The 13,153-nt window shown below is 37.6% G+C and overlaps 1 protein-coding gene across 3 annotated transcripts in view; it reads right to left on the bottom strand.

The window, feature by feature from the left end:
- Positions 1-13,153, bottom strand: part of CCDC171 (coiled-coil domain containing 171) — a 300,691-nt gene that overhangs the window by 163,169 nt on the left and 124,369 nt on the right. For all 3 annotated transcript variants that reach the window (XM_048223031.2, XM_057313447.1, XM_026506501.4), the window contains 2 exons: positions 3,603-4,107; positions 2,029-2,145 (listed from right to left, as the gene is read on the bottom strand). In XM_048223031.2, the coding sequence (XP_048078988.1) occupies positions 2,029-2,145; positions 3,603-4,107 (622 nt within the window). The remainder of the gene's footprint in view (positions 1-2,028; positions 2,146-3,602; positions 4,108-13,153) is intronic.

Raw genomic sequence — 13,153 nt, 5'->3', positions numbered from 1 at the left:
GATCATGGGATCCTGGGATCAAGCCCCACGTCGGGCTCCCTGCTCAATGGGAAGCCTGTTTCTCCGGCTCCTTCTGCCCTTCCCCCTCCCATTCCGCACCCCCATTCAGACTCGCTTGGGCATGCTCTCTCTCTCTCTCTCAAATAAAGTCTTTTTTAAAAAAAGTCTATTATCTGATCCCATGCCAATGATCCACCTTCCCCCCCACTACTTTCCAATATAGTTATAATAGAAAACACATTTTAATTATCACCATGTATAAGGCAGCCGTGCTAGGCATGGGCCTCCATTCCATCTCCTTAATGTCCCTCTTCCCATTCTGTGCTTCTTCCCACCTCTGCAGCCCTGCTTAAGCTCTGCCCTCCATCTGGATGCTGTCCCTCTTCTGTAACTTACTATCTATCACTCTAGGCCCAGCTAAAGCCTTCAGATAAAGCTCCCTGAAGCCTTCCCAATACTCGTAACCCCTCTCTGAGCTGCATCTTTTATGGATTCTTACATTTAAAGCCAGTATTTTCCTCATGCAATCCTTGATTACATTCTGCCTAAAGTTGTTCATGAGTTGTCAATCTTGTTCTATAATCATTGTGCATATTTCTAGAAGTCCAGATCCAAGTCATATTTTTCTTTTATCTTCTAAAGTATATATAGCACAGTGATAAGGAAAGATAAAATAATGATATAAAAATGATTATAGCTTAAGAAACCAATCTATTTTAACTGTCTGCATACCTACAAAGGATATGATGAACACAAATAATCTGTTTTTCACACTAAGTCTAAAAACTTTCATTAAGTTCTTTCCAGAATGTTAATTTTGCTCTGAAGCTATAGTGCCAACATACTTAAAATACATTTACTTAGACTTTTATTTCACAATTCAAACCCAGTACACTGAGGTTTTGCAAAAATATTAGAGATGCATATTGCTTACCAACATCGATGGCCACAACCCAAAAATGATTTTTGAATCTTAGGTTTCCCACTATAAGAACTTAGATTTAGAGATGTGAAATCACAATAAATGATGTGCATGTATGTAGCAGACTTGTCTAAAGAATTAAACTACATCCTAAATTATTTCATTAATGCTTACAACATTCCATTAAGCAGGCAAGCATTACCAAATCCATTATGTTATTTCTACTGTTAATGTGTCTGAAATGACCATAATTAGTCCGATGACATAGTTTAGCCAGTAGGTAACTGTATGTTATTCTTGAGAAATTAGTTTTCATTGAACCTCTCATATAAACATATCCTGCAATCTGAGTCATGAAAAAAAATTTTTAGATCTTTGGAAATCACTTATTATAGGTGGTTCCATGCCTGGTAGAAAGAAGCTGACTATTCAAGTTAACTCTATTTAAAATCAATTCAGAAAAATAAAAACATATCACGAAACGAGAAAAGTTTTCTACTGGTTCCATTATTACTCAAGCTTCTAAAATGTATAGCTAGAAATAGAAATGAAGGGGCGCCTGGGTGGCACAGCGGTTAAGCGTCTGCCTTCGGCTCAGGGCGTGATCCCGGCCTTCTGGGATCGAGCCCCACATCAGGCTCTTCCGCTTTGAGCCTGCTTCTTCCTCTCCCACTCCCCCTGCTTGTGTTCCCTCTCTCGCTGGCTGTCTCTCTCTCTGTCGAATAAATAAATAAAATCTTTAAAAAAAAAAGAAATAGAAATGAAGAAAGACTAAAACATTTATGAAAACATTACCAGTATTACTTAATAAAAAAGCTAATGAGATTTCCATGGGAAAATCAGATCACAAAGGGAAAAAATAAGGTGAATACATTCTCGGGAAATGTCATTTAATTTCCCCATAATTAAGACAAAATTACCCACCAAAATTTACATTAATTCTCTACATCATTAGAGATGTAATAATTTCTCTGTACCTGAATAAAAGAAAGACAAAAACAAAAACATTTTCTTCCGAGACGGTTTATTAGGATTTGTGCCATAAAGCATTTCTAGACATTTGTTTTTAAGTGTATTTTGCAAGGACCCAAGAGAGAGAATCGTACCTGTTTTACTAATGACTTCCTGTAACTCGGCCATAGAGGTAACTACTGCGGCTAGGAGGTCAGAACTGGTAAGCCAACTGAGTGCCTGCAAACAACGTAAGTGCTCCTTCTGATGCTCTGCAAAAACAGAGAGAAATCCATCTTGCAATGCTACCAACATTTCAAATCCATGTTTAAAATTCATAGCAACGTTTGGCAGTTTAAGAAATAGATCAAAACTTGTAGCCAGAACTTTGCCTAGTGTGGAAAAGTCTACAAGAAATGTTAGATTTTTTTTTTAAGATTTTATTTATTTGACAGAGGGAGAGAGACAGCCAGCAAGAGAGGGAACACAAGCAGGGGGAGTGGGAGAGGAAGAAGCAGGCTCACAGCGGAGGAGCCTGATGCAGGGTTCAGTCCCAGAATGGTGGGATCACGAACTGATCCAAAGGCAGACGCTTAACGACTGCACCACCCAGGCGCCCCCAAGAAATGTTAGATTTGACTGAGAATTTATTTATATATCATATAAATTAAGTGAAGTCAAAAAAAAAAGAAAGGGAGAGACAGAGAGGATGAGGCTCCTGGGTGGCTCAGTCAGTTAAGCATCTGACCCTTGATTTTGGCTCATGTCATGATCTCAGGGTTGTGCAACTGAGCCCCATGTTGGGCTCCATGCTGGGCAGGGAGCCTGCTTAAGGTCTCTCTCTCCATCTCCCCCGTCCCTCCCCAGCCACCCCAGCCCCGCTCATGCACTCTCTCACTCGCTCTCTCTTTCTCAAAAAAAAGAGAGAAGAGGGGTGCCTGGGTGGCGCAGTTGTTAAGCGTCTGCCTTCGGCTCAGGGCATGATCCCAGCATTCTGGGATCGAGCCCCACATCAGGCTCCTCTGCTATGAACCTGCTTCTTCCTCTCCCACTCCCCCTGCTTCTGTTCCCTCTCTCGCTGGCTGTCTCTATCTCTTCAAATAAATAAAAAATAAAATCTTAAAAAAAAAAGAGAGAGAGAGAAGAAATTTTTTCTTTAGTTCTGCTTATATTACTTAATAGCTTGATTTTTAAAAGTTAAAAATTGAAATAATTGTTTCCTCAGAATAGTCAAGCATTTAAAAAAAGTTAACTGGAAAATTTACATTTGTCTCATTTTCATTCAATTCCTCAATAGATGTTTAACTCTGATCATTTTATACTGATTCATAGAAAGTGAAAATAAATTATACTGGTAATTAATTTTAAATAGGGCAGAATCTCTGGATTGACTTACTTGAAAAATCACTATATAAACTCTCCACTTTACTGTGAAAAGAGTATTCAAATATAATAAAGCTAAAAATATATATATAATAAAGCTAGACAAAGTTGAAATTATATTTGCCGCTTTCTTTAAATGTCAACGTTCATAATAAAAAAATCAAAACCAATTTATGCATAAATATACACTTACCCATACACACATATATATCTATATACACATGGGACTGTGTTACATGATTTGACATATTAAATGATTTAAGTTTTTTACATAATGGCTAAACATAGTCACATTGTATGTGACTTATATTCAACTTAGATTTTAAAAAAGCATAAATGATCTTACTTGGAAATTTATGCTTGTCTTTGGGCTCTCCTGTACACACTAACATGCCTATGCCTTCTTTGAAACTTTCCATCCAGGTAAAAAGAGAGGCACATGATTGGCCCAAAATCTTGAGCCTATTTGCTGCCAAAATTGCAATGACACCTTTCCGGAATACTCGTATCAATCCTTTGAATGGTTTTCTCTTCATCTTGGCTTCCTCTTGCTTCTTTTCGTCTACACTTGACAAAGCGTGGGCTAGAGTTCTAACTTCCAGTTTGAACAACTCAAAGGTGTTGACCTGCTCCTGGAGAAAATCTCTCTGTGTAGATAAGGCACACGACCGGCTGTAGAGAGGATATAAGGCACCGGCCATCAACGCGCAGGCTGCCAGCAAGGCTGTTTGTTCCCTTTGAGTCTGTGATAACATGTTTTTGAAGCGTGAATTTTCAAGAACCAGCTGTTCATGTGACCTCTCAATACGATTCAATTTTTCCATATTTTTTTCGGCAATTTCTTGAAATTTCTGTAAGAAGTCAAATAAAATATTTGAAACAAGTAGGCATTTTATTACTTCTTCTTTATAGAAAGAAAACAATCTTTTGCTGACAACTTCTTTAAGAGATCAGTGTTCTAAATATCCAAAAATACATATGACAGATCAACAGTGGGCCAAACAGCTTAGATCTAAACGTGCACACTGATTTTTAAATCCTCTTACATAAAAGCTTCACATAAAATCGAACACATAACTTTAAAAAAGTACTTCACGAATTTCCTGTACACTTATGCATAAACGTACACATTTAGAAAGGAAAATGTCTCTCTTCCATTCCTCACTAACTTTTATTTCCTGCTTTTAAACAGAAGTTACCACCGATAGAAGTTTTCCTATACGTAAAAAGATTTTACATTTTGTCAGAATAAGCGAAGGGTTAAATCAATAATACAACAAATAGGGGCTCCTGGAAGGCTCAGTCTGTTAAGCATCTGTCCTTAGCTCACTCAGGTCATGATCTCAGGGTCCTGGGATTGAGCCCTGTGTTGGGCTTCCTGCTGAGTGCGGAGTCTGCTTCTCTCCCTCTCTCTTTGACCTTCCCCTCCCCCGCCACATGCTCTCTCTCTCTCTCTCTCTCTCTCTCTCTCAAACAAATAAATAAAATCTTAAATATATATATATATAACAAATAGCACTTGACTGCCATTTACTGGATTAGGACAGACTGATTCTCAGGACAAACTTTCTCATTTCTGCCCTTTCTTACCTTCCCAGGACAGAACACTGACCAAAATAAAGCTCTAGCAGTGGCAAGAAATACTAACTGTAAGCTGGGCCTCAGCAGCTCTCTGATCCTTTTTCCCTCACCAAGGGACTTGCAATCTAAAACCATTTTGAAACACAAAAAAATTTTAACACAGACAACATATTTTAGTTGCTAGAAGATAAACTAGTTCTCTATGAAATCTTATGCCTAATCGTTAAGGAACTGCTGAGGTAGAGCAAATTTTAGAAGATAACAGATCCCAATTTCCTTTACTGATTCATTTATCATTCAATAAACATTTATTGATTACTCACTCAATTCCATGTGCTAGAAAAACAGACAAGCAAATCAATTATTGTGGCATAATGCTATGATAAAACTATGCCAGATTGCCATAAGTACACAAAAGGGAGCTTGCACAAAATGATATTGATAGGCTTTTGGAGGGAGATGACAAAGGTAGTGAGGTATATAATAGAAAGAAAAAAAAAAACTACTGATGTGGAAGCTAATCATGGCTATCCTATAAGAATTTAACAATCAGAGTTGGAGAAAATAATACAAAGTCTTGCCGACTCCTCAAGGTTTGATGTCAAAGCCTACCATGGATAATGTTGATAGGCAGTAGCCAAAAGAATTCAAACTTGTAGAAATATACTGCTGAGAAAAGTAACTTTTGGGCCAAATCCAACCCCAAGGCTAGGGGATGAGATTCCCAAAAGGTATGCAGTGAGCAGAAGGCGGCCCTCAGAAGTACAGTCCTGAGTACGAACAAGTAAAGGAAGTCTACAAGAAGCCACTCTCTGAAGGATTCAACTTCTTGGATGCTTTCCATTGGGCAGGGGAAAAACTGTATTTTAGCCATGGTTTTAAATTTATTTAATCCAAGTCTTCTCTAAAGTCTGACCCAGCCATATCTATGGTGGTAGTGTGAAAAATAAAGGAACAGGGAAATAAAGGAACTGTGGCTTGTGCCCACCACATCTCCACCAATGGCCAAGCTGTGGTAGCAGGATTTCATCCCTGGGACTGTGTCCCAGAGGTCCATACAATAACACTTGTAAAGGAGTGGTGTCCCACTGGGAGCAGCTGAAAGAAGCAAGAAACTCTGAGAAGCACTTAGCCAAGTGGACCACTTGGAAGCAGATGTGAGACACCTTTCAAGGAAGGCAACCTTTAAGAAAAGGGAAAACTGACATGACTTGTGGCTAAAGAAGGCAGGAAGACCACTGTGTGGAAGAGAAAGAGCCAGAAAACAGGATAATGTATTCTAAGGAAATGCAAACAATTCAGAACGCCTGAAGAAAAGAGGAGAATGACGGAAAACTGACAAGTAGGTAGATGATAGATGATTATGCTACGGAATTTAAACTACCTGGAAAGCTATGAGAAGCCATAAGATCCTGGAAGTCACTCTGTTTTTAGTTAATGGATGGGAGAATGAGAAATCTTAACAAAGACTGCCAAGGGCAGCAGTAGAATTGCAGGGAGTGGGAACGGAATGAGAGGAGCAAACAGAAATTACAAAGGTTAATTCCATATATTCTCCACAACCAATTCCACTAGTTCAATTAGAGGGGAAAATAGGAAAATTATAGGAAATCGAAGATAAAAGAGGCATGCTGGCCATAGCTAGGTAGTAGACATAGAAATTAACCTAACCGGATTCCAGGTGGCTGCCGATTTACACATTCACAGTTCTCAAAGTCTCAGGCAGAAGTGTGTTTTCAAAAAAAAATACTTTTTTGGGGGGGCGCCTGGGTGGCACAGCGGTTAAGCGTCTGCCTTAGGCTCAGGGCGTGATCCCGGCGTTATGGGATCAAGCCCCACATCAGGCTCCTGTGCTATAAGCCTGCTTCTTCCTCTCCCACTTCCCCTGCTTGTGTTCCCTCTCTCGCTGGCTGTCTCTATCTCTGTTGAATAAATAAATAAAATCTTTAAAAAAAAATACTTTTTTTGAACAACAACAAAAAAAAACGGTGAAGAGATATATTTGCTAAAGATATTTTAAATATTTCAAAATAATATGTGAAGTCATTGGTCAAAATCAAATGGGTTGTTGAAAGAGAGCTGAAGGTATGTTAACTCTACTGGAATTAAAATTTTAAAAATAGATACAATCAAAATTTAAAAATTAAAAAAAAAAAAGGAAAGAGAGCTGAAAGTAAAGCAAGCCCATTCTGGAAAAGATTTAGTTAATTTTAGCACATGATAGACCTCTTCCACCGTCTACAGCTGGCGCACCTCAGAGCCTCACGTTGAAGCTGACAGCACTTTAGAACGGCAGCCAGAAACTGGCAGTCCTGGCATGAGGATGAGAGAGTAATCAAAACGGGCTAGAAATGGATAAAAACCTGAAATACACTACCCAAAACACCCCATTCCTCTCGATGGAGAGAAAACCAGGAACAAGCTGGAGTGTTTTAAAAACAGAATTAGGATTCCGGACTTGCATGGTCAGGTTTCATTTTCGGCTGCCTGGCAGAAGCAGGTGGCAATGTAAAAGAAGCAATTTTTGAAGATCCTCATGTCATTCTGTGGCCTCCAAGTTTGATCACGTATAAAGATTATACATTTAAAAGTGTTGATTACTATTAATTACTACCACTGTGGATGATTTCATGAGACTCCTAGGATTTGTGTTGTAAGAAAGAGATGCCATTCACAGATTGCTAAAGCAGTAAAAGAACGAAGAATACATATGGAGTTTGTTTACAAATAAAAATAAACCCTCTCTAAATTCTACCTCTGAAACTAATAAAAAATAAAATAAAATAAACATACGGGTGCATATATCCTTTAAAAAAATAAATCAAAAAGTAAAAATAATCTCTAAATATTATTTAATTGTCTAATAACTCTGTTGTCCTCTGTCATTCTTGGTTTAAGTAATTATAATCGAGGATACCAGGTATCAATTGTAATTTTTTAAAAAATCAACCAGACCAAGGGGCACCTGGGTGGCTCAGTCGGTTAAGCATTCAACTCTTGGTTTCAGCTCAGGTCTTGATCTCAAGGGTCTTGAGATCAAGCCCCACGGGCTCTGTGCTCATCTTGAGATCAAGCCCCACAGGCTCTGTGCTCAGTGGGGAGTCAGCTTGAGTTTCTCCCTCTACCTCTGCCCCTCCCCCTGCACTCTCTCTTTCTCTCTCACTGAAATAAATAAGTAAATCTTTAAAAAAAAAAAAATTAACCAGACCAATATTCAGCTAGATAACTAGAATTAATTAGCAGGGTGAATTAAGGATTTAAAAATAATGAAGTTAAACATTTAAATTTTTAAAGCTCTTATTGACAAATATTAACAACACAAAAACCTCAATAACGTTAATACTTAGAGAGTTTTGTTCATTTCTTAACAATTACATTCCTGCATCCCTACTGTCTCCACTGAGATCCAGAATCACAGATCTGACCAACCGCGGGCTTAGCTACCCCATAGCTACCCCACTTAGCTACCCCATAGCCCTCTCAAGCTAAAGAATCCAGTCCAGTACTCTTCATTTGCCTCCTAAACATACCCATAATAGTCCTCTTTCTATCACTAAATGGTACCAACATCCACCCAACTGTTCAAATAAAAACTTTGTGGTCAGTCTTCATTCCTCCTTTCCCCTATCCTCTACATTCCCAAATCAAAGCCATCCACAAGTACAGTTGGGTTTACCTGCAAAATACATCCTAATCTACCTCCCCAGCTACCCGTGCTAGTCCCAGCTATTCACCCTCAGCCACTCATGCCCACTTCAACGCTACTGTGAGATTAGGTCAGTCCAATCCTATTGTTTAACCTTGTTGTCTTTACTGAGCCAAGGTTCTCTCCTCAAGTCACAACACCCCCACATGCCTTCAGCTGCAAAGCTTTCACCTTCTCCCAGGATCCTGAACCTGCAGAAACAGGAGAGAATGGTCTGCTCCTTTACTACCGAGACATGACACTCACCACTCTTTCTCACAACTTAACTATGTTCTCTAGCACCCCCGGGGCCTTGGCCTTCCAACTCCCCTAACACTATTTAAATCCTAACAATCTTCAGAGCCCATTTCAGGGTCTAACTATTCCATGACACCTTTCACTATAATCCTCACTCACACTGACCCTGACCTTCTCTGAACTTAATTATATCACTCAGACATTTAATTCCTACACCGCTACTTACTTATGCCATGTGTGCATATCTATTCTCCCTCCAATACAATAGAGAGCTAGCTCCTGGAAGCCAGGAAGTATTTACTGTGGTGCCTGTCACAGCGCTCCACACCCTGTAGGTATTTAATAAATATTGAAAAAATTAAATAATCCTTTATAAGATGTTCCTTGGTGCTTAGCACAGTTTTTTTGCTTATAATAGGCACTGAATCTATACCCAATGAATACAAAGCTTTACAAATGTAAGGAGAAGAAAAATACAACCAAAAAAAGGTATAATTTCCAAATATAATTTGGAACTTATCAGCATGTCAGAATTCTGTTTTAAAATTAATTCTGATATTCCACAGGGACCTTCAGAGGTACTGCATTATTTACTGTGAATTATTCTTGAAGAACAAAGCTTGTTTGATGGTAACACTGGAAGCAGCAATAAGAGCAATTTTCCCTTAACAAAAAAAAAATCCGGTTCTTTACCCAAGAAGATTGAAGGCCAATATTTTTAAAGCAAACATAAGGAACATCGCCTTCAAATGGGACAAAAGCATTCCTAGTATTGAAATAACCTGCTCCTTAGTGTGTTTAATTTCAAAAATAACATTTGCAAATTCCTCCAAAACAACACTCTTATCTTGAAGAATTTTTTTTAAAAAATGAAAATATAGTATGGGTATCTTTTATACAGATTTCTTTGGCATATCAAAAATACTATATAATTTCACTAGCTTTCCTCTACTGCCTGATAAATTCAAAGTGCATCCAAAATGGGGAGGGAGGGGGAAGATACCCTCTTTGTCTAATGAATCACGCACTTACTTCCTGCGATACACAGGCTCTGTGGGACGACTTACAGTTGCCATGAACTCTGAGACTTTGGGCCAGAAATTAGACACTTCCTTAGGGAGTAAAGTTCTTTTCTATCACTGTTGCTTCCTGAGTTCTTATTCTTTATGTTGGCAAAAGACAAAACACAAACTGGACATTCAATGATACATAGACATCAAAGGACTCATTGAAAAATGTCTTATTTTTCCAAGTTGCATACCTTGTCTTTTTATGCAACAGTAATATTTTAAAATATAATAAATTCACCTGCTTATCTTATGATGTCAATGCTTCTGTGTTAAAAATAAAGCACATTTTGTGAAGAAAACAGAAGCCTCACACCTTGCTGGTGAAGATGTTAAAATGATGCAGCAGCTTTTGAACACAGTTTGGCACCTCCTCAAAAAGTTAAATGTGAAGTTACCATACGACCTAGAAATTCCACTATCTGACCTTCATATATACATACTCAAATCCCATAAGGATTATTTACTTAACTTAAAAACACTCTCTTTATTTTGTAAGTCCAGCATGGCAAAAATATCAGGTGCCGAAACAGTCTGTGCCTCCGTTTACTCTTGTTTCTAAAGCAGTAAAAATTATAAAACGCCCTTTGGATAAGCCAGACCTTCAAAAGGACAGAGTTCTCCTTATCATTAGCCTGAGAATAGGGGTGTCAATATAGGCAAGATGCTTGATTTGCCGACTGTTAAAAGATACTGAGTCAGACTGTTGGTAGGTCAGCTCCACCTCTCAATTCTGACCCACCACATGGCTGCCTTCCTTGCGGGTGTTCAGACCCTGGCAAGAGCGCCGGGGGGCTCCAGTCTCCTGTATAAAAACTTCAAACACTGACACCTCCTCTTCTAAGTTTAATTAACTAATTAAAGGGAATTAATTACACAGAGTTGTTGCGATAAACCTTATATTATTTCATTTCTCATGTGTTTATAAGATGACCTCCCAACTAAAGTTGACAGCTTTTGAGGAAAGAACTAAGTATTATATCACTTTGTTAATATCACAGCATGGAACACAGTGCCCTATATATCTGGTATATAACATAAAAAGCATATTTTTATTAATATTAAATACATTATGTAAAAGTTGTCTTGATATTCTTACCAATAGTAGCAATTTGCAATAGAATATACTAAAAATTCAGTCTCTCGGAAAAAAAGAAGTCGGAGAGAAATAAGAGATAAGGGAACTAGCATCTGCGGATGGCATACAGTGTGTCACCGGTTTTTCATACATTAGCAGGTTTAATCATTAATTAATCAAGAATCACTTGGAAATGTGACTTCAAGAAATATGAAACCGAGCTGTCACTAGACCCATTTTCAGGTATTATGTGATATATGAAAACAGGATTTCTAAGAGAACCGGAGTTGTACTGTAATGCAAAAAGGACTGGAAGATAAGGATGATGACAATGTATTAAAACAGCACGTAACGTTCACTGTGCAATTTCTAAATGCCAAGCAAGGGGCTGAACATTTTACATCTGTTACCTCTATTCTAATCTCAACTCTAGAACTTTCTCTCTACACAAATAAGTGTTTTCAGTTTTCTGAACCTTGGCTTCCTCGTTTGTAAAATGGAAATGCTGCTTAAATAACCTATCTCACGTGGTTGTTATGAGGCTTGAGTAAGAGGAGGAGCACAAAGTTATAAAACAGCACTGAAAAATCTATTGAGCATTGTGCAAATTCAGTTGACAGCCTTATTTAAAAAATTTCAAAGCAATTACTTCAGAAGCAGAGGACTTTCCGATATTTCGTTAGAGGTGCCCTTCACACCAACTCAAACTCCATCAATGCGTGGTGTGCACAGGATTGTGCCAATACAACTCCCTGTGAATCATTCCAGGCAGCCATGCATACCTATCACCTCCAACAATATAAATAAGCTGAGCTTGAAATATTTTTGGAATCCAATTTAAAAAAAAAAAGTTTCAACATCTAATAACACTAATCCACATTTCTTGCCAAATGTACTCTTAATATTGTCATAGCAGAGAAATAAAATGCAATATATTATGATGAACCTGAATTTCCTTGATTTTTGTTCTCCATCTCAACTCACCTGATTTTACTAAGATATCAAATAAACCTAAGTTTTTACGATAAGTATTACATGAATGTTAACCATACTTAACTGACAGGGAAAAATCTTTACTTCTACTAAGGGAGTTCTTATTCCAGTAATTCCATCTTTTTCAGATAGAAAAGATACAAGAACATAAATACTTAACAAAAGCAGAGTTAAGAAGAAAATGTAACGTGGCACTCAGCCCCGGTATTTCAGTAGGCATACATGCCTGAGATGTATTTACATGATGGCTCCAAAGAATTTAAATTTAAGAGTTACCCAACCACGTGGCCAGCACATTTTACCTAACACTAAAAACACGCTATGATACTAAAACCAAGCTTCCTGTTCTACAAGTATCATTTATCTAATAGCATTTCCACTAATTGTTTGAAAGCTTACACATTCAAAAATCTTGCAAATAACTCCACTACATTTTTTCGGAAAAAACAATTTGAATCCAAAAATTGTTTTTTATTCGACCTTTTACTAGCCATTTCTTTACAATCATCAAACATTAAACACAGGGCTCTATAGATCAGTCATTTGTTTTCCAGCAGATGGCCTCTTGTAATAGCTACGTTCATCTAACACCAAACATCCTCTACAGCCCACAATCCTACACAACAATTGTGGATTCTTCTTCTTTATGTTCTTATCAATATAATTTGTGAAAATACATTAACTAATATAAAATGAAAATAATGTTATTTGCATTGCAGCTCTGGGGGGAAAAAAGGAGAAATACAGAATTAATCAAAACAAAATTTCCTAAAACAAAATTTATACATCCAATAATATGCATTATAATAGCAATTTACCAACTATGAAACCCAAATGAACTGCTGCTATGTATTCAATTATATTTTATGAAAATTCAAATATGTATATAAATAATATAGACAATATGACGATATCTATTATTAATGTACTTTCAGGAATAATGAAAACGATACTTTCAATTTGCATAACCATGGATCAAAACCTAGGGTGTCACACGTTCTTCAGGAAAAAGTCTTCAGTGAGAGGATCTCTTAAAACATTAGCATTTGTGATAATTGATTCCCTTAGTTAGGAAAATGAACTGCTGTGCCTTTCTGCATATTTAGAATAAAAGTGAGTTGGGGGAGGAGTCCAAGACGTGGAGCAGTAGGAGGCTTTGGTTTCATCGGGTCCCAGGAATTCAGCAAGATAGCTATTAAATCATTTCAAACACCTGCGAACTCAACCAGAGATCG

The sequence above is a fragment of the Ursus arctos genome, unplaced genomic scaffold (genome assembly GCF_023065955.2).
Source record: "Ursus arctos isolate Adak ecotype North America unplaced genomic scaffold, UrsArc2.0 scaffold_18, whole genome shotgun sequence".
Classification (NCBI taxonomy): Eukaryota; Metazoa; Chordata; class Mammalia; order Carnivora; family Ursidae; genus Ursus; species Ursus arctos.
Note: the sequence above shows the minus strand (reverse complement) of the source record. Positions and strands in the feature narration are given on the sequence as shown.